General features: G+C 39.9%; 1 protein-coding gene across 2 annotated transcripts; it reads left to right on the forward strand.

Annotated features, from left to right (window-relative positions):
* The first annotated feature begins 364 nt into the window (after positions 1 to 364).
* On the forward strand, positions 365 to 21,016 carry mia3 (MIA SH3 domain ER export factor 3). 2 transcript variants are annotated; one of them, XM_085132061.1, is made up of 28 exons: positions 365 to 587; positions 2,233 to 2,366; positions 2,449 to 2,535; positions 2,622 to 5,619; positions 6,877 to 7,185; positions 7,939 to 8,069; positions 13,203 to 13,334; positions 13,552 to 13,573; positions 13,663 to 13,751; positions 13,843 to 13,920; positions 14,040 to 14,150; positions 14,240 to 14,311; positions 14,411 to 14,515; positions 14,611 to 14,733; positions 14,834 to 14,921; positions 15,018 to 15,082; positions 15,184 to 15,274; positions 15,439 to 15,577; positions 15,765 to 15,927; positions 16,038 to 16,073; positions 16,181 to 16,248; positions 16,582 to 16,667; positions 16,937 to 17,050; positions 17,571 to 17,630; positions 17,717 to 17,763; positions 17,879 to 17,947; positions 18,388 to 18,769; positions 20,252 to 21,016. In XM_085132061.1, the coding sequence occupies exons 1-28, from the start codon at positions 467 to 469 to the stop codon at positions 20,509 to 20,511; spliced, it is 6,180 nt and encodes a 2,059-aa protein (XP_084988187.1). In that variant the 5' UTR covers positions 365 to 466; the 3' UTR covers positions 20,512 to 21,016. The 2 variants fall into 2 exon arrangements, with proteins under 2 accessions (XP_084988187.1, XP_084988188.1); XM_085132062.1 differs by lacking the exon at positions 17,879 to 17,947.
* The last annotated feature ends 2,971 nt before the right edge of the window (positions 21,017 to 23,987 follow it).

The raw sequence follows: 23,987 nt of genomic DNA on the forward strand, positions 1-23,987 counted from the left end.
ACATATGCAAAGTTAACTGAGGCACAGAATAGGCATCAGTTAACTTTTTATGACGGTCATTTCGTGCTAAACGATAAATCAAAAGCATTTATGCATTAGTTATTCATATACCATTTTTGGTTGTCTTTCCACTGTAGTAGTCAAATATGCCCAATAGTCAAGTATGCATGATAAGGAAACCCTTTTTTTAAATTTGGAGGAAAATATGCACATGCACTAGACTAAATGATACGCCTCCTTTATGACTGCATCTGCTTCATTTTTTCTTTTCTTTTTTTTTTTGTTGTTGTTTTTTTCCTCCACCACGGCCACATGAAGCAGACACATCCAATCATGCATCCTGTGAAAAGCGATCCTGAGCCTACACCCAGCCGGATCTGCTGTGCTGACGTGTCGGCTCCTGCTGCCCAGTGCTCATGCTCCAGCAGCAGCAGCGGAGTCAATCCAGTCAACAGAAACTGCCAGCATGGCAGCAAAACACGTTTACCGACAGGGCTTTTTATTACTTTTATTTAACTTTATGTCAGCCGCAGCCCTGGAGAGAAGGTTCTCCGACATTAAGAGATGCGCCGATATGGAGTGCAGCAGTAAGTCCGCTGGCTTTCCAACTATTATCTCAGGGGGGCTTCTCTGATGCGTCTTCGCACCATCCCGATAGTACAGCCATAAACTGCCTTTACCTCTTGACCTGTTGCCGGTCGATATTTGCGACCTTGATCTCCTCTTGCAATGGTTGTGATGCTGTTTACCTGTGTGATGCCCAGTGAAAACAGGACAAGCAAACATTAACATTAATCATTTGGCTGGGTAGGATTACTGGTTTCGATGCAGCCCATGTTGGCTGGGTGCCTGTCAGCTTCGGCCTGCCTCGCTCCCGGATAGTGGAAGCTAAGGTTAGCAGCTAATTAGCCACCGGCCGGCTCGCTCTGCTAATGTTCGGGGTAAAGGTGATAGGTGAAGTTAAAGCCACGGTGTTTATAGTGTTCAGCCACATTTGCCTCACTCTCATCTGGATTTGTGGGATTGGGCTGCTTTGCCCAATCCCACAAATCCATGCCCCAAATTAATATGCTACTGTAACGCTTCTAGCTAGCAAAGTTTACATTTTTACCCTGCCTCCTAACTCTTAACCTCTACATTCAGTGCAAGACTTAATAAAGGACACGCAGCAGTTTTACTTACAATACAGAATATTCATTTAGCAATTGTTAACCACAACCGCAAAGTCATCTATAGGTGATAAGAACGTATTTTTATTGTTGACTTATCATCAGGGGGAGCTAATTTTGACTCATAAAACAGTAAATATCACACACTGTAACTCATAAAACACAAGTCAGAGCTGAAACTCAGCCACTCAGGAAGAAGTCTGAGTGAAATACAAAATTTAAGACAGTGGTTAGTAGCTAATACTTGAATCATAGTTAAAGCTTCACCTTTTCTGCTTTTTGTGCATCAGTTTTGGGCTTATTTTTCTAATGTACGTGTTGTTAAAGTGGCAACATACATTTCTGTTATTTAGCTTTACATCAGTTAAGTATGTTGTAGTTAAAATGTAGTTGTCCAGTGAGATGTGTGGAATAAATACCTAACAACATAACAGGAGAAAACTGCCGACAGATAAGTACAAGAATTACTGACCCTGTATGCTATCATCCCTCTTGTTGACTGATATGCACATTCAGCTGTAAGTATTAGTTATTGTTTATGTTAAGATGTCTTTGTTTCTCTGACACGACAGGCTGTAGGAAATGACAACAAACCAAAATTACTGGTTTCAGCTAAGGGTTGAATGCTTAGTATAAACATCAGCTTTAGCCTGGTGTTTTACATCTGGTGCATCCAAGAATCATCCATCCAGTTTCTTCTGCATATCCAATTCAGGGTCATATTTGGGGTGCAGTCCATTCCAGATGGTCTATCGGAGGCCTGACGAACCATTCACACTTATGGCCAATATAGAATTACCAAGTGGTTTACATGTTGGCTTGTCAAGCAAAAGATTGCTGGTTCGATTCTAGCCTGAGACGCAAATAAACCTGGGGGTTTCTGTCATCAAGAAGTAGTTTCTAGAAAACTCACCGGACAATATGAAAGCACCACACAGCGGCCTTAGCCTGCAGTGGATTCAAACTCAGCTTCTTGGTGTCAGGTGACTTGAACTAAGCCCAAAACAAATAAAATCTTTGAATAAGCCATACTTACCCTTTGTTTTTTGTTTGTCTTTTTCAGTGCTGCTGTGTCGGGGGAAAGCTGTGAATGATTTCTCAGGACCTGATTGTCGGTTCTTGTCTTTCAAGAAATCTGAAACCGTCTATGTATATTACAAGCTGTCAGGAAGAAGGCCTGACATATGGGCCGGAAGTGTAAGTATACTATAGCACATATTTATTGAGCTCTGGATTTAATTTGTGTAGTTAAAATCCTGAACATGTTCTCTCGCAATAGGTTGGAAGCCACTTTGGCTATTTCCCAAAAGACCTTCTGGCAGTTAACCACATTTATACTGATAACGAATATGAAGTTCCAGCTGAGGTATGGAAATGTATAAGAAGATAATCCACGTGTGACTACCACAGATAGTAAGATGTAATTTTTAATTTTTTTTTATCTCTTCTCAGGAAACAGATTTTGTCTGTTTTGACACTGGATTTGACAAGTTTGATAATTATGATGTAGATTTGCTCCTTGGCTTGTCAGCAGAGGAGAATGATAGCGAAAACAACAAAACATCTTACCAAGTCCAAGCAGCAGAAGCAATAGAAACAGGAGAAGAAGTAGCTCAGAGTGAAAAAAAAACTGAGCATCATGATAACTTGGAGGAGTTTCATAAAGCCCTTGATGATCAAAGTGCCTCTTCAGCCGTTCTTGATCAGTCAGCTGAACCACCTTTACAAAACATAATGGAGTCCAATGCAGAGGTTGCACGTGATGCTACAGAAGCTGAAGAGGTTAAGGAAAAACATGTACCAGAGTCTGTCCCTGAAAACTTGTCAGAAAAGAGGGACACCAAAGATACACCCACAAAATCTGAAGTAGAGTCTGTGCCCAAAGATGATTTTGTTTCAGAAAGCAAACCAGTCTTGTTTTCTGAAGGAGTTCAAATCCCTGAGTTGAAAACGACCATTGGTCCAACTTTTGATGCCATCGTCACCGATGAAGAAATCACCAAGAAAATTACCCCATATGAAGAAGAGGAGGAGAGTGTAGATGTGGAAAACCATCCAGAAAGTGGCACTAATGTTAAAGAAGAAACTCCACTGTTCTCTTTTTCAGAAGACTCCATCAACACTCAACCATCTGTGGAAATCCCTAAGTTAAAAACAACCCTTGGGACAACTTTCGATGCTGTGATCACAGATGAAGACACCACCAAGAAAGTTACCCCGTATACAGAGGAGGACAGTGAAGATGTGGAAGATCATCTCGAAAATAATACTGATACTAAAGAGGAAACTCCACTGCTGTCTTTTTCAGAAGAATCCATCAACACTCCAGCATCTGACTCTATTAAAAAGCCTGAAACTCCACCAGCGACACCTGAGGATAAACCAAAGACAGCAGAGGAAAAGAACGTGTGGACATCACTCGGAGATGCTGTGTTTTCAGCTGTCACCGGAGTAGACATAACCACACAAGAAGTGAATTCAGAAGAAGAGGACGATGATGATGAGCGAGTGCCAATCCCCAAGTTAAAAACTACCCTTGGGACAACTTTTGATGCTGTTGTAACAGATGAAGAAAGCACCAAGAAAGTTACACCAAATCCAGAAGACGACAGTGAGGATGTGGAAGATCAGCCCAAAAATAATAGTGATACTAAAGAGGAAACTCCACTGCTGTCTTTTTCAGGAGAATCCTCTAACACTCCAACACCGGAGTCTCCTAAAAATCCTGAAAGTCTGCCATTGACACCTGAGGATAGACCAAAGACAGCAGAGGAGAAGAATATGTGGACATCACTCGGAGACGCTGTGTTTTCAGCTGTCACTGGAGTAGACATGACAGCAAAAAAAGTGAATGAAGAGGAAGATGAGGACGAAGAAGACGAGGAGGAAGAGGATGTAAAAACCCATGATGAATCACTCTCGGTAAAATCCCCAAAGGACCCAGAGAACATGGAGCCAGTTCTTCAAGATTCTTTGAATTCTACATCTGATAATTCTGATGTGAATGAAAGAACCAGTGACTCAGAGAAAGTTTTGTCTGATAAGAATGAAAATGATGTAGAAGTCAGTGGACATAAGGAAGCTCAGGATGAAACCAAAAAATCAGCAGAGGATCAAATAGAGCATCTAACGGAGGGGATGAGAATATCAACGGAGCCACTGCCACAAGATAATAATTTAGACAACCATGAGGCTGAAGTAACACATATAAAAACCACACATGAAACCACTGAAGACAAAGACGAGCAGGAGGAGCCCAAGGATTCAGAGATTGCTGAAGACAAAGACGAGCAGGAGGTGCCCAAGGATTCAGAGATTGCTGAAGACAAAGACGAGCAGGAGGAGCCCAAGGATTCAGAGATTGCTGAAGACAAAGACGAGCAGGAGGAGCCCAAGGATTCAGAGATCGCTGAAGACAAAGACGAGCAGGAGGTGCCCAAGGATTCAGAGATCGCTGAAGACAAAGACGAGCAGGAGGTGCCCAAGGATTCAGAGATCGCTGAAGACAAAGACGAGCAGGAGGTGCCCAAGGATTCAGAGATCGCTGAAGACAAAGATGAGCAGGAGGTGCACAAAGATCCAGATGTCACTGAGGATAAGGCAGCAATACCAGACAGTATTGCTGCTGCAGAGCAGGAATTAGAGAGTGCAGTGGATGAAAAAGAAAACATGACCGAAAGTGAAAAACACCTCGACTTGTCCGCTAATGAGAGGTCCAGTGACTCAGACCTCAGAGATGATGATAATGTAGTAAATGACAGCCTGCCTAATCAGATACCTGATGATTCAATGACAGATTTAGGAAGTAATAACAGTCAAGCAGAATTACATGTTGATGAGCCAGAGATTCAGGATGCACTGCATACAAGGGAGATGATGGAAGAAGATGAGACTCCAGATGCGGAGGAGGAGAACGATGAAGAGAGAGAAGAATTACTTGAAGATGAAAACGCGCTTTTGTTCTCGCAGTCAGACAAAACCTTGCCTGAAACAAGTCCACCTACCGTGTCACCTCCAGAGCCAGAATACAGTGAAAGCGTAATGAGACTGACTCTGCTGTGGGATCACTTCACAGAGGAGAAGATGGAGCAGGTCCAAAAGCTTCTGGGTCTAAAAAATCTCTTCAAACTGGAGGCCATGTTCATGGATCTGGACATAGAGTTTCAGGCTACCCGTCAGTCACAGATGGGTACTGCAGAGGACATTGAAAATACGCTCGAAGGCATCCTGGAAGCCTCTGAGAACACTATCTTGGACGAGATTGAGAAGATGCTTGATAGCCGGGACACTAAACACGACTATAATCGCCATATGGACACAAGTAATTTGGACGAAGAAACAGAAATACTGGACGACTTTCAGGAGCTGGCTTTCAGCCTGCGGCAAAAATATTCCACAGCCAGTGACAGCACGCCTTTAGCACTAGAACTATCATCAGACACTGAGAAAGGTGGGTTTGATCTGTATTACTTGAAGTATCTTGAGTACATAAAGGCTTACACGTCTCTGGTTGCTTATTCTGCTTTAAACATTGACAGTTGTGCTATTAAATATGTTCATTGCATCAGTTTATAATCAAAGTGAATGCAGAATTTGATACTGTGACGAAGCAGATATCCAGCATCTTGTTTCCAGATAAATAGATAGTGTTGTCATCACGCTAAAAGGGAGTTCAGTTCACACCCAACAGTAATGGAGCCGTTAAGATAGGATTTCCTGCTTTTTCTACCATCCTAACAACAATTAATTGTGGTCACAAAGGGAAAGAAAAACATGTTTTCTTCTCATTCTCTTTGACATCCGAAACTTCCCCTAGGTTTTTTCAGTGTAGTCAGCTAGTCAAATCAACTTTTTTGAGGTGAAATTTTAGATAAGTTGACTATCAGTGAACACAGTGACATAAGACTCTGACCTAAATTAAAAGGATATGTTCATAATTTCATTACAGAAAATTTAAAAAATAACTTTTTAAAAGGTAAGAAAATTGCAAAAAGGCCCAAGAGTTTAGTGAACTTACCTCAAATTGCTTATTTTATTCAAACTCCAATCCAGAAAAAACACTCTTAAAGCTATTTTACAACAATAACAGAGGAGAAACTATTCCAAACTGTCCATCTTTTCTCTCACTTTGTTTGCTGTTTTGTTTTTCTGAACCAATGGTTTCATTTTCACTCAATATACCAATTTAGGTATAGCTTAAGCATTAAGAAGATGGTCACTGTAGTGGATTTTCTGGGGTTATCCCTATCTATTTGTTGATGTACTTCTATTTGAGGAGGTCTGAAAACACATTAGTCTAAGTCAATCTTTTAGGAGACTGATAACGTGACTGTCCAGTGATGGCGCTGGGTATTTTGGCTCTTCAGTGGGCCACAAGGACAGCTCAGCTGCATGCTGATAGTGAAGAGACATAATGTGTTTCTTTATCTTGAGAGTTGACATAGGAAAGGGTTTATGAAAATCCATAAGAGATTAGAATTTCAGAATAACTCTAACCCTTTCTTGTAATGTTAAAAATAACTATTTCATATTACTAATGCATTTCACTTGAATAATTCTTTTTTCACAAAGCCAAAACGGATTTTCATGATAATGAATTTGTCTTTGCTCTGCAGATGTCATGCAATCTAGAGGCTAGTTCTAGATTTAAAATGTTTAATCTTAAATTTAAGCATTATTAGGGTTTTCCTCTATGTTTCCATCTCAGATGAACAGGAATTGAATGTTAAAGAAGATGTGCCACACATTGCTGAGGAAGAATTGGACAAAATACCAAAGGCCGAGAGCGATGACAACCTGACAATAACGGATCCTGAAGAAAAGCCAGCTGAGGTTGAAGAGGAACAGCTGGTTAGACCGGACGTTAGCGTGGAGGAAGATGGTGGACACTTTAATAAAAACAAAGACAATCCGCTGAGCTTCAGCACATCTGATGAGATGCAAAAGGTGCCTCAAGCCACCCTGGAAAATGCCTTCGACATGGGCCTTGGTGTTGAGGTTGAACACTCACCCTCAGGTTGGTAATGTCTTTAGAGCAATGGTATAGTGGAAATAAATTGCAGGTTTCCACCAACAGTTATAATATGTAAGATTACATAGAGGCTGTGTGGTGTAAATAGTAATACAGGTTCCCCATTGAAATTGTGCCTTGAACCTTAGTGTGCCATGGTCACAAAAAAGGAGCATAAATGTTTGATTCCTAATAAAATGGGGCGATTGTGGCTCAAAGAGTTGGCAGTTCGTCTTGTAACCGTAAGGTTACAAGACACAACGAGTCTCGGTCGTTGTGTCCTTGGGCAAGACACTTCACCTGCCGCCTACTGGTGATGGCCAGAGGGACCGATGGTGCGATATGGCAGCCTCGCTTCTGTCAGTCTGCCCCAGGGCAGCTGTGGCTACAACTGTAGCTTGCCTCCACCAGTGTGTGAGAGTGAATGAATAGTGGAGTTGTAAAGCGCTTTGAGGGTCTCGAAAAGCGCTATATAAATGCAATCCATTATTAAAATATCATTGCTTTTGTGAAATATTTAGAACATGTAAACGCATTCTGAGAATTTTGGACTTTGGCTACAATAAAATGGGATAATCTTGAGGTCAGCAAATCAGTCACATTAAGCTTCCTCTGGTTTTATCATATTAAAGTTACACTATATTAGTTGCATATGGTTTGCCTTTATGTTGATATTTAACTATATTCTTTAATAGAAGAGCTTTACATAATCCAGCAATAACAAACAGACTTACTAACTGTTAAATTCTGTTTGATAAGGGTCCATGGACTCCATGGAACCAGTTTCCGAAGTGCACGAAGAAGAAGTGGGGTTATTCTCAACAGGGCTTGTTTACACGGGCTGCATCCTTGCAATGATCACGAATAAAACTGCAGAGTGGACCACTGTGGTAAGTGTACCATCATTGTATACACCACATCCTGTATACATTAGATTCACCACTAATCTAATTCACTAATCTAATTTGTGAAATATTTCAGCAACATCCAAATGAATCTAAATCTGTAATCAGTCTCGATGATCTGACAATTAAAAACGTCAAAATAATGTCAGATTTTTCTGATCTCTCTCTGTCATGTGCAGGGAAGAAGCACAAACATGCAGATTTTTAAGGAACAAGTTAAACTAGGAAATTAGTTCTCTATCATCTCCTCTGTCTGCGTATGCTGAATATCTTTTGCTGGTTTGAGTGCCGCACAGAAAAATGAATAAACAAATGTTCCCTTGATGGCTTCTTTAAAGGAAGTAGGAAAGAAAAAACTTATTATGTACTTTTTAACGCTATCCCAGGACATCCTAACATCACTCACAGTTCATAGGGACATACTAAAAATACTAGGAAATTCAAAATGGACTGTTATTGAACGATATTATAGGACTTCTTTACCTGTTTGACTTTGCAGAGTTTCTTATTTTCATATTGCAAATCAAGGCCAATTATGCTATCACATATATCGGTCCTTCTCTGTCTAGAGTAAACATTTTGGAACAGAGTAAACTTGGCACAAAAAGTAATGAAATTTGTGTTTGGTTAATAATTTCTTTGTTGTACCAGTGTTCTTGGGACTGTTCCCCTTAAATACTGCAAATTTATAAGGAAAATCACATGTTGGGGTGAGCAGCAGAGTTGAGTATGCTATTGACTCTTTTTGGCGTGGTTTATTAGATTGTATGATTGAAGTCTGAAGAAACAATTTACTCATTTAACATACAGAGGCCTCGTTATCACGTGGAAGAACAACAGCCACGACAGCTTGGCACCTCCAGCAAAACCCAAAACATTTGAACCACCAGTACTGGCCTCTCTGATATCGTTCCGCACCATATTTTATGTTGCTAGGGTAACCAGATCCGGGCAAACTAAATGTGATGAAAGGGTTTTGTTTGCGAAGACTCTGTGGGACGTGTTGCCAATTCTGAGAGGGATTTGGATCTAAATTAAAACATGAATACACACATACTGTGCAGGTTACAGGTTTGGCATTGATCAGGTCAATCACAAATAAACTTTGATTTACCGGTACTCTAATTTAGTTAAACTCAATTACTATAGAATAGACATAAAGAGAAATTGAATTTTTTTTATGGTCCTATGTGGCAGTCTTTGTGCAGTCTTGCATTTCCTGTTTGCATCACTGTAACTGTTAAAATTTCCACCTCTTATCTCTGTGGTAATAATTTGGGGATTTTAGTAGGGAGGCATTCAAAGAGCGAATGGTTCATAAGATCACTGTTTCAAGACTGGGAGGAGACACAAAGCTAGCCTCAGGGGTCACAAGCTAGTGGGAAGGGCATCCGGTGTAGTATCTGTAACAAATCAACATGTGGTTCCCTCCTGTGTGGCAACCTCTTGGGAAATAAGGGAACAGCTGGAAGCATGAAAGTACTTTCAGCAAGGAAGCATTCATAGTTCAGCTCATCAATTTTTAAACCAAAATGTTTCTTGTGAGACTAGTGTCTTCAGGAGTGTGAGACTGTACAGCATTTTTATATCGAGACAGTGTCCCGCATTTTAAATGACTCTAATTTACAGAAATGGACTCGTGTCAGAACAAAACAACTCAAAGAGAACTTGGATGCATCCCTGCTAAAACCCAAAGATGATTAGCAGACAGAAAAGCTGAAAAGACAGCAACTGCAATGACAGCTGTTGGAAGCATGTACAGAAAACTGTTCCATAGGACCAATTATGAACTTTAGTTTCCATTTATGCTCATCAATAATAATAAAAAACAGGAGCCTCAGCTGGAGATGACAGCGTTAAAGATGCTCAGATTTTATTGGAAGTGACTAAGATGCTCAGCAGGATATCAGAGGGTTGGTGTGATAGAGTAGAATTCAAGGAATAGGGTGAAATGGAGGCAGATGATCCACTGTTTTGTTTATAAGTTTGTTTTATAAGAATCACTGGCGAGGACTTTTGTAGAGCCAGTCAAAATGTAGGGCATTGTCGCAATATTTGGGGCAGACGTCACAGACTGTTGTCTTGCTGCTCTGAAAATAGGAGGGGATGGATCGATCTAAATATTGATTATATAGATACCGGCGTTGGTACTGGTATCTGATCAGTACTTGTTTGATAGGATTGATCCTTTAGTTTATCTCCTCTGAGTATGTCGCTTCAGTTACATCAAACAGTAAGCGTGTCTGTTCAAGCATCCCCACAGTCCTGTCCACACTTTGCTCATCTTCCTTCTTCCAGTTCTGCCGTAATTTGTTCTCATGTCACTCAATTTAACACTTACTTCAGTGTTAAATTTTACTTAAACTGAAAAAATATATCCTGAACATGAAAATATTTAAGTAATTTAAGTATAGTATAAGAACCCTTTTTGGTTCACTATCAAGTCATTTTTATTTATTAAGCACATTTAAAATAACAGGAGTTGACATAAAGTAGTTGCCAGGAGGGCACTTTTAAATTCCAGCACTTCAAAAAAAAGACAAAATGTGGGAAAAACAGTCAAAGGTGCGCTTGTGATTTGTTAACCAATTAATGCAAAACTCACAATTTATTTGTCATAAAAACGTATTCAGATTAAGCATCAGCTATTGATGATGCATTCACCTCATAAATCATTACATGCCTGTGTCAGTACTGGCAAAGCTGGGTCTGTATATACTTTATATAATAGTATACTTTATACTGTATGTAATATTGAACAGATACCAAAAATTGCAATGTTGCATTCCACTATCCCACATTTGTCCGGCATGAATAAACTCTTTCCCCCACATATAGTTTTTGGGGAGCTGGAGACTTGCATGACTTTAGAGACTTTTGTTGAGCCAGCCAAAATGTGGGACAGAGGATTAAAATCGTGTGGGTACACCTCTGGTCGCCCTACATAGAAGTCGGTCTTACTGCTTTGAAAGTGTGGTGCATTATGTGAGAACTCAAATTTCCAGTTTTCCCTGAACGCCCCCTCCGGCCCTCCCCCTGCCTTGTTGACTGTCGCGGTACAGGCTGAAGTTCAACACAGCCGGTGCTGAGCTGGCTGCCGGGGCTAACGGCCTTATTGTGGCATGTACAGGCAGATAATGTGTTGTTGAGTTAGTGTAGCCTTTTTTTGGTCGCTACAGTCGTTATCCATAATCAGAACTACCAACTCTGCTAACGACCGTTGCTCCACGATAACGGCTGTGAATGGGATTTGACGGGTGATCTGTAATTACCGTTAGCAAGTCGTTGTTACCAACTCCTATCTCCACCTATTTACGTTGTCCATTTGTCTAACGACCGCTTATTTGTCTTTCTTGCGCGGGAGACATTAACGCTCCTGAATACCGAGCGTTTGCTTAACGATACAGCTACTTTGTGGATAGCTAACGTGCTAGGCAGCTAGCTGATACCTGTCAAACTAGCATCTGGCTAGTTCCGTTCTTGTTTTTAAACACGAGAATGGAGAGGGAGACATTATCCCTGCCTGTCATGGAACCGGAGAACACATATGTAGTTTTTGTGAAGGAACTGCAACATGTAAGTATTCATTTCAGTATTTAAAAAAAAAAGCCAGACTGACACCTATATGCATATTATTATTTACGCTGTCACGGCCTGTGGGGTTAACCATGACGTGTTAATTAGCAGGTGGCTGATGGATAATGACTTGGACGGTTCCTTGTCCTAAATCTACTCACCAAACTTGCCTTTAGCATTAGCAGCAGTCGACCGGGTCTTGTATATTTGATTGAAGACCTTTCACTGTCCTGTGCCCTTTTCATTGCTATCTAACTTTTCTTACAGCCCAGCCTTTGTTAAATTTGTATTGAACATTTAGAATTGAAAAGTAGTAAATTGAAGAGAGGCTTTTAATATTTGCCATTAGTATTAAGGCAGCTGTGATCCCTGTATTTTATTAGAGCCACGGAGTGAGAGCATGTATGTGTTTGCTACTGTTGTCTCATGGGGAGTTCAAAGGTTTCTTTGTGATTGGACTAATATGCTCGGTTTGGTATGACTGGGCATAAATGAAGCTAGTTTAACTATAAAGTAAAACCCACCTAGCTTGTGAAAGGGTGAAAGTATGAATTGCTCCCTAATCAAGTAATGTATGAAATGCTACATCACTTCAAAATGTATGTATAGAACAATGTAGAAAAACATGTTATTTTTATGTTAATAAATAACCAACAAAATTATTTTGGTGACTAAACTGAGAGTGTAGACTAATCTTTTTGTGTTTTTATATTGATCATGTGTCCTTTATCTCATACACTCAGCTGCCACTTTATTAGATAAATACTTGGGGGCTTGGCAATGTTTTCCAGTTTTCTGTTGTCCAATCCTGCTGAGCCCATGTCAGTCATATCCTTAGTTTCCTGTTCTAGCTTACAAGAGTGGCACTTCTGCTGCTGCAGTAGCCTTTCAGCCTTAAGATTCGTTGTGGGACAGAGATGCTCTTCTTGCTAATCTTGGTTGTAATGAGTGCTTATTTGAGTTACAGATGACTCTTTACTGAAGTGTCATAGTTTGGTAAATGTATGCACAGTGTCTTAGTCTAATGGTAGATTTAATTTGATGTTTAATCAGAGCTTCTGCAGTGTTTTTATTGTATAGTTTGTTTTTCCATTGGGCTTTTTTGTTTATTTATTTTACAGCCAGAATTATAGTCATAATTATTTTTGATACATTTTGAAACATGGTAACTCTCTTGTCTCTTTTTAATTAAGTGTCTTTGAGCTAAATAAAAAAAAAAAACATTTTTGTAAACCAAAGTATTCATGCCATAGCCTGAACTTAGGCTTTTACTGAGAGGAAAAAGCGATGTTGCGATAGGCAAAATGAGAAAATGAAAGGAAAAGTGCAATCAAGTTATAAGACAAAATAAGAGCATCGCTATGAAAATAATTTTCAATCAATTTCTTTTTCAATCTTCTTTTCACCACTGTTGAAAGCTGTGTTTGTAACTAGAAATTAATATAATTGAATTGCATAGTGCTAGTTTAACCATCTGTTTCCAGTTTAATTTCTTCTCCAGAGTTAAAGCTGTGGTTGTGGGGTTTTTTTTTGTCTTTTCAGATGATTTCATTGCTGCCTGAAGAGTGGAAGCCAGGAGAAACTTTGTTTGGCTGTCCTTGGCAAGCTGTTGTCATCACTGCTTTGGTTGGAGTATTGACCTTCACCCTCTTCTTCTGGAGGACTGTGCTGGCAGTAAGTGTTGTGATATTGCTGCTCTGTTTATTTGGCGCCAGTAAAATGCCAATATTATTTGTATGAGCTTTGATTTAATAAGGCTTTGTATCCCCCGGGGTTATACTCCCATTGGATTGAGTTATACACAGTATAAAATCTTCCATATTTAGGTCATTGTTGGATGATATTATACACTGTAAGATTTAAAATTGATTTTTTAATTTTATTTTTAAAGATAAAGAAGAAAGAGTACCTCGGTAAGTTTTCAGTTATAATTTTTGCACAATATGACAAAATGCATATGTGTACGGCCTCATTGATTGTGTGGTTTGTGTTATGGGAAAAGTGGATGAAAAAAGACTCAGAGAGCAAATCCAGGTGCACAAAAAGGAAAAGGATGAAGCTCTTGCCAAAATGGCTGAACTCCAGAAACAGGTGAGCCCCAGAAAGAGAAATGTTGTTGAGTTTCTCCTGGACAAAAACAAATAAAACACATCTGATTCATGTTTTCTTATTTTTGTAAAAGACTGAACAACTGAAAGAAAATCAAAAACAGTCAAAGGAAACTGTTAGTTGTGCAGTGAAAAAGATGCAAGAGCTAGAGGTAAGCAGTAAGACTCTTTCTCATATGTATTTAGTCTTACGTAACTGGGTTGAATCTTTGTTGACACTCAATTATTTGTTGAAGGGTTGTCGTTAATTTTTTTTCGTTACTGTTTGCAGAGTAAAGTTTTACAAGCTGAAACATTGAATAAACAGATGGCAGAGGAAAAGGACAAATACGCACAGCTACTGGAGGAAGAGCGGGCAAACACTCTCCAAAATGAAACAAGAGTAAGTGTTTCATTTGCTTTCTGCTCGTTGTTATTTGCGTTCTTTTCGCTGATTCATGCTGCAATTATTTATTTATTTATTTTTAACAGATTGAGAAATTAGAGAAGTTAAACGAGAAGCTACAAGCTAACAGGAAAAAGATTCAGGAAGCGCTCTCTAAGGTACAAATCCTTTTGGGATAGTTTTTTTGCAAACTCTGTAGTGTTACTGTGACCTTTTAGCTTTAATTTATCTTATAAACTGTTTTCTTTCATCCATAGACTACTGTTCTCCTGGATGAAGCCAAGATTCGGGAAGATGCCCGAAACGTTCAACAAAAATGTCTTGAGAAAGAGTTTGCTGCGTTAAAGGACGAGAACAAAACAGTAAGACAGATATGGATATTTCTCTTTTATATTGTCATTAATCTGAATATTTAATCAGATTTAATTTATGCTTTTTACCCTGTCTCTTCTAACAGCTGAAGGTCACCATTAAAAGCTGGGAGGAAAAACACACAGAGCTTAATGAGAAGATTAAAGTCTATCAGAAGTCCCAGAAAGAACTGGAGGACTCTGTGGTGCTCAAAGATCACAATGTGGAGGTCACTTTTTTTTCACTAACTACTGTCATAACTCTTCCTGATTTTTGTTATTATTTATTTATTTATTAAATCGTCTCACTCTTGCACATATCCACTTCAGGTGCTGTCTGAACTTCTGTCTGACCTGGAAGCTTGTGATTTACAAAAAGGTGACACCAAAGTTTTGGCCAATGGTGAAGTAGCACCTGGTAAGTTTGTAGTTTATCAGAATATTAATGGATGAAATACGGCGCGTAGTTTCATTAACCGCTGTTTAATAATATAGTGTGTTGTTGTTCTTTCAGTGTCTCTTACAGACAAGAAGACGGCCGTAAAGAACAGAATCAAACAGATGATGGATGTTTCTAGGGTGAGATATCAACAGATGTTGTAAAGCTTATTATATTTTAGTTTATAGAGGATTGTTCGGTTTCTAAATGTTATTGCATTTTCTTGTATTTTTCCCTACAGGTTCAGACCACTCTTGCTGTAGTTGAAGAAGAGCGGGATCGCTTCATGACAAAACTACTGAATGAAGAGAAGTCCAGGAAGGCAATGGAAGGTACATTGTGAATTTGTTTAATGTCCTCGGGATTCCCGTACACTTGTTTGCCATACACCTAGGGGTCATTTTTGACCCGAGGACAACACAAGGGTTAAGAAGTTGTGTAATTCAGTTGGGTATCTGCATCCCACTAAACTCCTTTTTGTTTTATTTTAAAACAGAGCAACACCAGGAGCTTGAACATGCAATCTCAACCCTGAAAAGTGAGAAGAGCCACATTGAAAACCAGTTCAAGATCCTCCAGCAGAAAAACGAAATCATGGTCGAAATGTATCAGCAGAAGGAAAATGCCCTGCAGCAGTAAGTGAAGTCTTCAGCAGATTCGAAATTGTTACTTCCTGTTGTGAATGTCTGAAAGTCTTCTGTATTTTTGTAGTTGTAATTTTTTCTTGCTGTCTTTACACCATGAATGATGATGAGTAAGTGAAACCTCTCATCAGTCGTGATTTGTAGGACTGGGAGTTACTGTGTTTCTCTGCGCACACAGGAAATTAACGAAGGAGGAGCTGGAGCGGCGCAGCAAAGAGAATCTGCTGTCGGAGGTTGGAGGGAAAGCTGTTGAAGCTGAGGAGCAGGTTAAAATTTTAAGGCAGCGCATTAATGAGATGGAGGACCAGATGAAGAAGACTGAGGAAGTCTACAAAGAGCAGGTAGAGTGTGTGTTTGTTTGTTTTTTTATCTTAACGTTTTCAGATTAGCCAACAAAATAAAAACATCACTCCAATCTGAATCTCGGCTGAATGGGATTTTCTTTCTTTAGATCAAAGAGCAGGAGAACAAAACTCACTCAAACTGGGTATGTTTCCACACCGTTTGTTTACAGATGCGATAAATCATTTATTCAGTCTGTGTAAGATTAATATTGAGCTAAAGCATTACTCTGCTTCTTTGTGCTGCCTGCAGGTGAACGCTCGTAATGCAGAGCGAGCTCTAAACCAAGAGAAGCTCGAATCATCGAAGCTTCGTGAAAAGTGAGTTTTGGCAGTTGTTAAAGTTTCCTTGTTGTTCTGGAGTATCAGAAATTTTGTTTGTTACTCATTATGAGGCTGTTTCTATACAGGAAGTTGCGAAAGCCTGAAAATGTTTAGTCGTTACCTCACATCATAGCTGTTCCTATTACTGCTTAATGTGACTTCAGGCTGAATAGATTGGAGGCTATTGATTGTTTGTTTTTTTTGGACAAACTGTGAAATAATTTAATGACGTGACCACTGGCTCTGTTACATTTTCATCAGATAATTAAAATTGCCGTTAGTCACAGCCCAGTTTAACTGCATCTGAGCTGTTTTTCTTCCTATTCACAGATTGGCTGTACTCACCTCTCAGCTCAATGAACGCCGCGCTCCTCTCTTCAGACCAAACTCTGGTCAGCCTGCAGGCCCTCGCCAAGGTAAGCAGGCACATCTCACCCTCTATTTTATTTCCATCAGCTCAGCTGTCATCTTGAAGAGCCACTGAAGATGATACTGTTTTCTGTTGCGGGGCGGGCGGGGAGGCTCCAGTTTTGCCTCATATGTGTTGTGATTGTGTATTTGTCCTGTTCATGTGCTTGATTTTTCTTGGAGACCCTGAAGTGAGGACCTCTTTATTGCATGACTTGTGTTGTTTTGTCAGCTGCAGTTCTTTTCTTTTGGTAAATTGATGGTTCAATTGTAACAGGTGACTCATACGGGCCCTCTCCTGTGAGTGGGGGTGCACCATCCCCACCTATAATGATTGAGGGTCCCAGGCGTCCTCCTTCTGCCCCAGTTGCACGGAGAATTGACCCGTTTGGTGAGTCCAAGTGGATTGCTTCCCCCACTTCCTTTTTACCCAAGTGGAACATCACTCTCCGTTACAACCTCATCTCTCTCTTCTTTCCCTCCTGACTTTATTTTTCTTTTCAGCTCTCTTACCTCAAGTTTTCCTTTTATATTTTTTCCTAGTGTGTATTGCATCCTGATTCCTTCGGGTACCAGCTCTTATTTTCCCCCCTCCCTCCCCTTTCAGTTGGATCATTTGCTTGTTTCTGTTGAAATGTGCTTTTGCTTTTGTTTCATTAAACAAGATTAGATTGTGGAAGAAGATTTGCTGAATTTGTATGTGTGAATAAGTTATTCTTAGAAATCAAAGATGATTTCATTTAAATGCAAGGGTTTAGGTTTTTTTGTACCTCTGATTTATTTATTTATTCTTTCCTAGGGTGTACAGTCTCTTTGTTTCCTCTTACTTTGTGTGTTGCGGCTGTGTTTTCCCTGCGAAGGGGCTCCATGGAGTTTTGGTTATTCATAGTTTTGTGTTTTTCTACCCTCAGGTCCTCGACCTCCATCAGATCCCCATGGTCGTTACCCTGAAAAACACATCTCTGGGATGGGTATGTCCTCTGCAGTTTGTGCATTTCGAAGGGTTTGTGTTTATTTTGAACCTGTTATTAATGCAGTGCTGTTTCCCCTCTTTCAGACATGATGGGCCCACGTAGCTCATCTCCAGCCAACTTGGATGCATCTGTAAGTTTCTTTTTAATCATATCAAACCCATTTTTATGTAATGCCATCTCTCCTTTCATGTGTAGACTTAGAGCTCCTGCTGCATTTCCACTGTGTTTGTCCTAATCTGAAACAGACGCAAGCAGTAGATCCACAGATAAAAACAGAGACTAAGGCTGAGGTCACCACAGAGAATCCAGAGGCAGTGAGTACAGATGCTGTCAGTCCAGGTGTTGGTGTGAAGGTGTTTGGAAGCACTCCACATCCTCTTCCCTAAAGCTGGATTTGGATTTGGAAGGGGATCAAAGGCTCTTTTTTCTCTCTCTGGGGCTGACTAAACATTTTTTTAGGCTTAGTGTGTTTTTCATCTCACTGCACTGAAAGAAACAGCAACTCAAAAATGTGTCTTGGAAATACTGGGGTTATGAAAAATTGCAGAGTATGTGTGTCATATATCAAGATGCTATGAAAGTGCCTTGTTTTTAATCCAAATAACCATGGTGTGTGGTTAGTGGTCATGTGATTAAACCCTGGCTAAATGCACTGTATGGTTTCTGGATCACTTCACTGCATGACAAAGTGTTAGCCCATCTATACTCTCATGAAAGTTGTCACTTCAAATTGTCATGTATGTTTGCTTTCCAGGGTCCAGGATCCTTCATAGCATCACCAATCAGGGACTCACCTGGACCCATGGTCCACGGACCTCCACCTGGTCCTGCACCCTATGACCCAATGCTCCCTCCTGGCCGTCTGCCACCACCCATAGCTTACAGACCACCGCGACCTGGCCCGTATCACCTCCCACCTGGCCCTCCTCCTCCTCTTCAAGGTCCTCCCCTACCAGCTAATGGACACCCAGGTATGCCCCTGCCTGGACCAATGGGAGGAGATTTTGGACCCCCCAATGGACTTGCAATTCCCTCCAGGCAAGGCCCTGGCCCAGGCATTGATCCCCGGGGTCCGCTCCCACTGCAATTCCGTCCCCCTCCACCTCATCACTTTGGACCGATGCCTCCTCCACAGGGTACGTTCAACTTTTTGTTTTATTTATAACACTCTATATTTTTAGGTCCATATAAACCTGCTGTGGACCTCTTTATATGCCAGACTTTCTCATTTTAGTTTTAGCCCAAATGGCAAAAGTTCATTAAAATGTTATAGTTGTACTGAGTAGGGCTGTAACTAACATTTATTTATGTAGTCGACTAAGCTGCCAATTTTTCTTTGATTAGTCAACAATTATTTCCATAACTCTTATCTCCACTTCTTGTGTGCAAACCTCAGGCTCTAGGCTCACCATGTTGTCTTGTCCCTCAACAAATTAAAATGACCCAGGAAGCATGAATTTGAAAATAATCAAATATATTTTCAACATTACTCAACAGGACCGTCAGAATAAAAATGAAATAAATAAAAATATCAAGTAATACAAATTAGTTAGTAGTATTTAAACCAAAAATAATGTGCAAATAGGAAAGTAAAAATGGCGTTTGTCCATAAGGTCAAATAAAAAGATTTATTTTCTAGTCCAAAATAACACATTTCAAGATGTTTCAGTTCATGAATTCATGATTGCAGTGGACATATCTTTGAGATGATGTACCCAGCTGTTGAAAACCACGCTAAAGATGCTCTCTGTCATGACTTAAGCCATTTGAGAGGTGGATGAGTCTCTTTACAGGACAAACTCATCTATACGACTTTACTTAATCTTTTCCAATTCTATTTTACTAGTATTATTACTGTCATTTCTAGTAAAACACAAACTCTGGGACATACTTAGATCAGTTGAACTGCCAACAGACAGTCTGTTGTTATCATCTTCAGTATTCTTTGGATTCAAATTCCAATTCATCATGTAGAAGAAGAGCAGCACGCTATTAGACATGATTCACAGTGGAGTTGAGTGAGGCCAGATAGCTTGAAGTAGAGGCAGTGTTATGGTAAAGCCCGGAAATGAACTCCATTTGTAGCCGCTTGCAATGCTTAAAATTTGATGAAGAGCAGCCATTCATAAACAAAGAGGATAATAGCATGATGGTAAATGAGCAGAAAGTAGTGCAGTGTACCACATGATGAGAGGAGTTACGGCTTTAACAAAAAAAATATTTATTTTTTTAAAATGTTTATACATGACATTTTCTCACATTAGCCACCATTAATTTCTAGTCATACCAAGCCAATCTTACTTGGACTTAAAAAATATGTAATAAACTAATCAGGGAAGCCATTCATATAGTTCGCCTTATCAACTCTTCGGTTTTAACTAGTTTAAGGTGGCATTCTGGCTTTCTAATAGCTCAGCTTTTGGCAGATTTAGATTCTGTTTGTAGCAGCTGAGGGGTTCCTTGGACTTACGACATGAACATACACAATGCTTAGCTCTTATTAAATAATGCCAACTTTATGCTTCCCTTCTAAAAATGGCAAATAACATAATCTGCTGCACTGGTTTTCATCTTTTTTTTCTGTGTGACCATCATTTCCCTGCGGCTTTCCTGTTTAGGCATCCGTGGGCCCATGGGACCTCGTCCACCCTTCCCTCCTAACATGCGCTTCCCATTACCACGTGACCACCCTGGCCAACCTGTGGACCTGCCTCTAGGTGCCCCGCCTCATCCAGCACATCCTGGTGATGCTTATGGCCCGCCTGCACCCGATGCCCTCCAGAACTCTGTAGCCGCTCACAGCGTCCCCAGACAAGACCTGCACATGAAGCAGGAGGCCCCTCAGGACTCAGCCAGGCCAGAAATGGTCAAGCCTTAAATATGCCACCAGCTATGGCAGAGACTCAAACACCCCCGTTAACTAAAGCTGTCACAATAACAACCCAGATCCAGTACAAACAAAGATCATGATTATTTTCATAGTCCAGATGCAAATGTTCTTTCAGCGAGGCCCGCAGATTAAAGAATGATCAGTTATGTCTGAAATGTGAGCTGAAAGGGTTGCCACTTTTCTAAACAGCCTGTGCAATAACACTTCATTTTATGCCAGATTTTCATTTGTGTTGATCTTTAAGAAAATTATATAGCTATGATTTTTAAAGGGGCCGATTTTTTTTTTTAAATGTCATTTCCTGTGGAAATTGTTTTTTAAAATGGAGAAACAGGAGGGAGGTTTAGCTTCTAGCATTTCAGGAATACCATGATTTTTCCCAAAGCTCTTGCTTTACGTACAAATTTCAAAGCAAATGTGTAATTTGACGGCCAGATGTATAACTTATTTTACTATGTTGGTAGAACTTTTATTAATAAAGAATATAAAAGCTGTGTGTGGTATGTTAATACTGAGGATGTTTTTGTAGGGTGTGCGATGAAGAATATATGTGAAGAAATAAGGCGTACATCTGTGCTGTTATACAAACATGTTGGTCCGAAAGCTGCTGTTTCGTATTTACTGTCTACTGCTCAGTGATTGTGCTGTTGGTGGGACAAGGACAAAAAAGCTGCTCGGTTAACCTGATTTGCTGAGCTGGGAAGTCGTTCCACCAACATGTTAATGTGCTTTTAAGTCAGAATGTGAAAACGTACAGAGACAATGTGTTTGCATTTTTATTGCTCAGAGTGATGATGACAGTTTTTGTTATTTAATTACCTGGGGTTTCTTTTTCTGGTTTACAGCTAAAATGTAACTTTTGTAGCTAATCCAGGTCCCTCTATGTGGAGGGAAAGTGTTACAACAGAATGCCATAATTCAAATTAAAAATGAGGGGAAAAAAATTATTTGAAATACGTGAATTTGCTCCATTAATCAAAAACGTCTCTTAGTTAACCAAATATTTACTTTGACCCGCCGTGTGTCTGAGTATGACGTCAATAAGTTGGCCACCTGTGCAACAAAAGTTTCTCAGGCTTCCCAAGACATTTTTTATGCTCGAGTGGGAGTTCATGTGAGTTTTAAGTCTTTTTCTGCTTATTCCACTACCAAAAGAATGTGTGAGGAGTAAATACACACACTGTTCTCACTGTTCTAGAAGACACTCTCATTCATGCTTCATCTCGGATTCAGCGCTGCCTTTGGGCCACTTCTGCCTTTGTGCTCCAAGGATTGTATGCTATGTGATAGAAACTAGGGTGTCTTGTGGGCTGGATCTGGCACTCGGTGGTAGATTTCTCCAAGTAGCCCCTCCTAAAGCCATTGATGTCAGTGGTAGTAACATTGTGGTGTTGGCTTTTTGGTGGAAATTCTTGAATATGGTGTTACTGACCACCACCTTCTTACAAACCACATTTACCCGAATATTCAGGAAGCTGGAATACCCAGAGGTAACCTGCACAGAAAGTACCCTGGTCAAAGCAGGGGATTTGAACCAGGAACCTTCCTGTTTCCTTTTTTTTGGGGTTTGTAAATTTGTCAAAATGTTAAAGAAGCAAAACATGATGCCTCGGCTACATCAAGTAGTCATACATCTGTGCTGATCTGTGCTAATTATAACTCAATTTTCTGTCTTTACATCATCTTCACATTAAACATTTTTATTCGTAGAGTTTGAAATATTTAATAGCAACATGTCACTCCTTGATATTAACTTTTCAATTTCAGTATATTAATGTATAGACTTTTCCTCACTTGAAAAATATCAGTTCAAATAAATCAACACACTGCCTCATTTGTAGTTTATTAGAAATTAAACACGCCATAAATGTTTGATACAATTTCCTTCATTCTGCCAAAACGAAAACACTCCACAGTTCTCACTCCTGCCACATCAGAGCACTTCACACATACACACAGTTACTGTATATTCATCAGTTAGTGTATCTTACAGTTAATTTAGTCCAGATTTTTTTGTGACATTACAAAAATAAAATCTAAAAATCAAAAATTACAAGACGTTTTAGTGAAGAACATCTATAGAGTCAAAATGGAAAGAAAGAGCTCTCTTTAGAATAAAAAGAAGAGCACAAGCGCATGAGAACAGTTCTGAACGTAATCCCATTCACACAGAGCCAACACGAAATCTGCAACGTAACAGTGGATTAAAACCCTCTGTGTGGTTATGACAGCATGTGATCCAACACTGCGTATCTGCTCGATGAAACACAAAAACCGGTGCTAAACATCCGCTTCGTGGTGAGACACTTCCACAGTATGCAGACCGTGCTACATCCCTTTTCCTCTACATTTCTAAATCCACACTGACACGTGGCCACTGTCAGATTTATAGGGACATTAAACGTCTCCCTTTGTGAATTTTTCTGAAAAACACATTTTTTAAAAACCAGTATCACTTTACATGTGCTACAAGTTTAAAAAGAAAAAAACATTGATTAAATTATAGATGTTACCTGTGATGGCCCCACTTAAATCATTAAAAACCTGAATGTGACTACTCACTAAACCAGTATGAAGTGCAGACTGAGTTTGCTTAGTGTTTAATTACAAATGAAAATTAAAAATGTACTTTTCAAATGATATGCACGTTTACTTCCGATGGCACAATTCTTGCATGACTTGCACTTCGTTAGGTACACTGGTTCAAATGCTGGTGAATGGAATGGCATGCTTTGGGCCCCTTGGTACCAACTGAGCATTGTTTAAACACCACAGCCTACCTGAGTATTGTTGCTGACCACGTCTATCCCTTTATGACCAGTGTTCCCATCTACTAATGGCTGCTTCCAGCAGGATACCACACCAGATTGCAAAACTTAAACCATCTCAAACTGCTTTCTCGAACATGACAACAGGTTTACTGCACTCAAATGGCCTCTGCAGTCCTTAGACCTCAGAGCACTTTTAGGATGTGGTGGAACAACTCACAGGCATTTGCATCGTGGATGTGCAGTTGAAAAAAAAAGAAAAGAAGATCTAGCCTAATAAAGTGTCCAGTGAGTGTAAGTTTAAACAGATACAGTTTGACATTTTGAGCGGGGAAACTTACAACATGTTACTTAGTGAGCTGGCAGCAGCTCAATCTGTGCAAAATAGGCCACCTTTAATTCAAAGCTGCTAAATGTCAGGAACTGTAAATGTTAAAGCAGAAAACAAAACTGAGACCGAGTCTGCGACAGGCAGTAAACAGATTCTTTGTCAGGTTAGTGCCCCTTTAAATTTCTGTTAATTCACTAGTTTTAAGACAAAATGAGGAAACGTCAGGACTCGTCGCTCTTGCATCTGTTATACCTGTTTTAGATGTGTGATTATGAACCGTTCATAACTAAAAATGATAAAGGTTTATTATTGTAGTGCACTCCGGACTTCATAAATACACCCGGATTACAAAAAGCGCTTCTTTT

The sequence above is a fragment of the Neolamprologus multifasciatus genome, chromosome 15, assembly GCF_963576455.1.
Source record: "Neolamprologus multifasciatus chromosome 15, fNeoMul1.2, whole genome shotgun sequence".
Classification (NCBI taxonomy): domain Eukaryota; kingdom Metazoa; phylum Chordata; class Actinopteri; order Cichliformes; family Cichlidae; genus Neolamprologus; species Neolamprologus multifasciatus.

Coding starts and splice junctions, on each gene's coding strand:
- mia3 (XM_085132061.1), top strand. CDS start 467: ATGGCAGCAAAACACGTTTACCGACAGGGCTTTTTATTACTTTTATTT. Junction 15,083..15,183: donor AGATGATGGATGTTTCTAGG/GTGAGATATCAA, acceptor TTTTCCCTACAG/GTTCAGACCACTCTTGCTGT. Junction 15,928..16,037: donor AGGAAGTCTACAAAGAGCAG/GTAGAGTGTGTG, acceptor TTCTTTCTTTAG/ATCAAAGAGCAGGAGAACAA.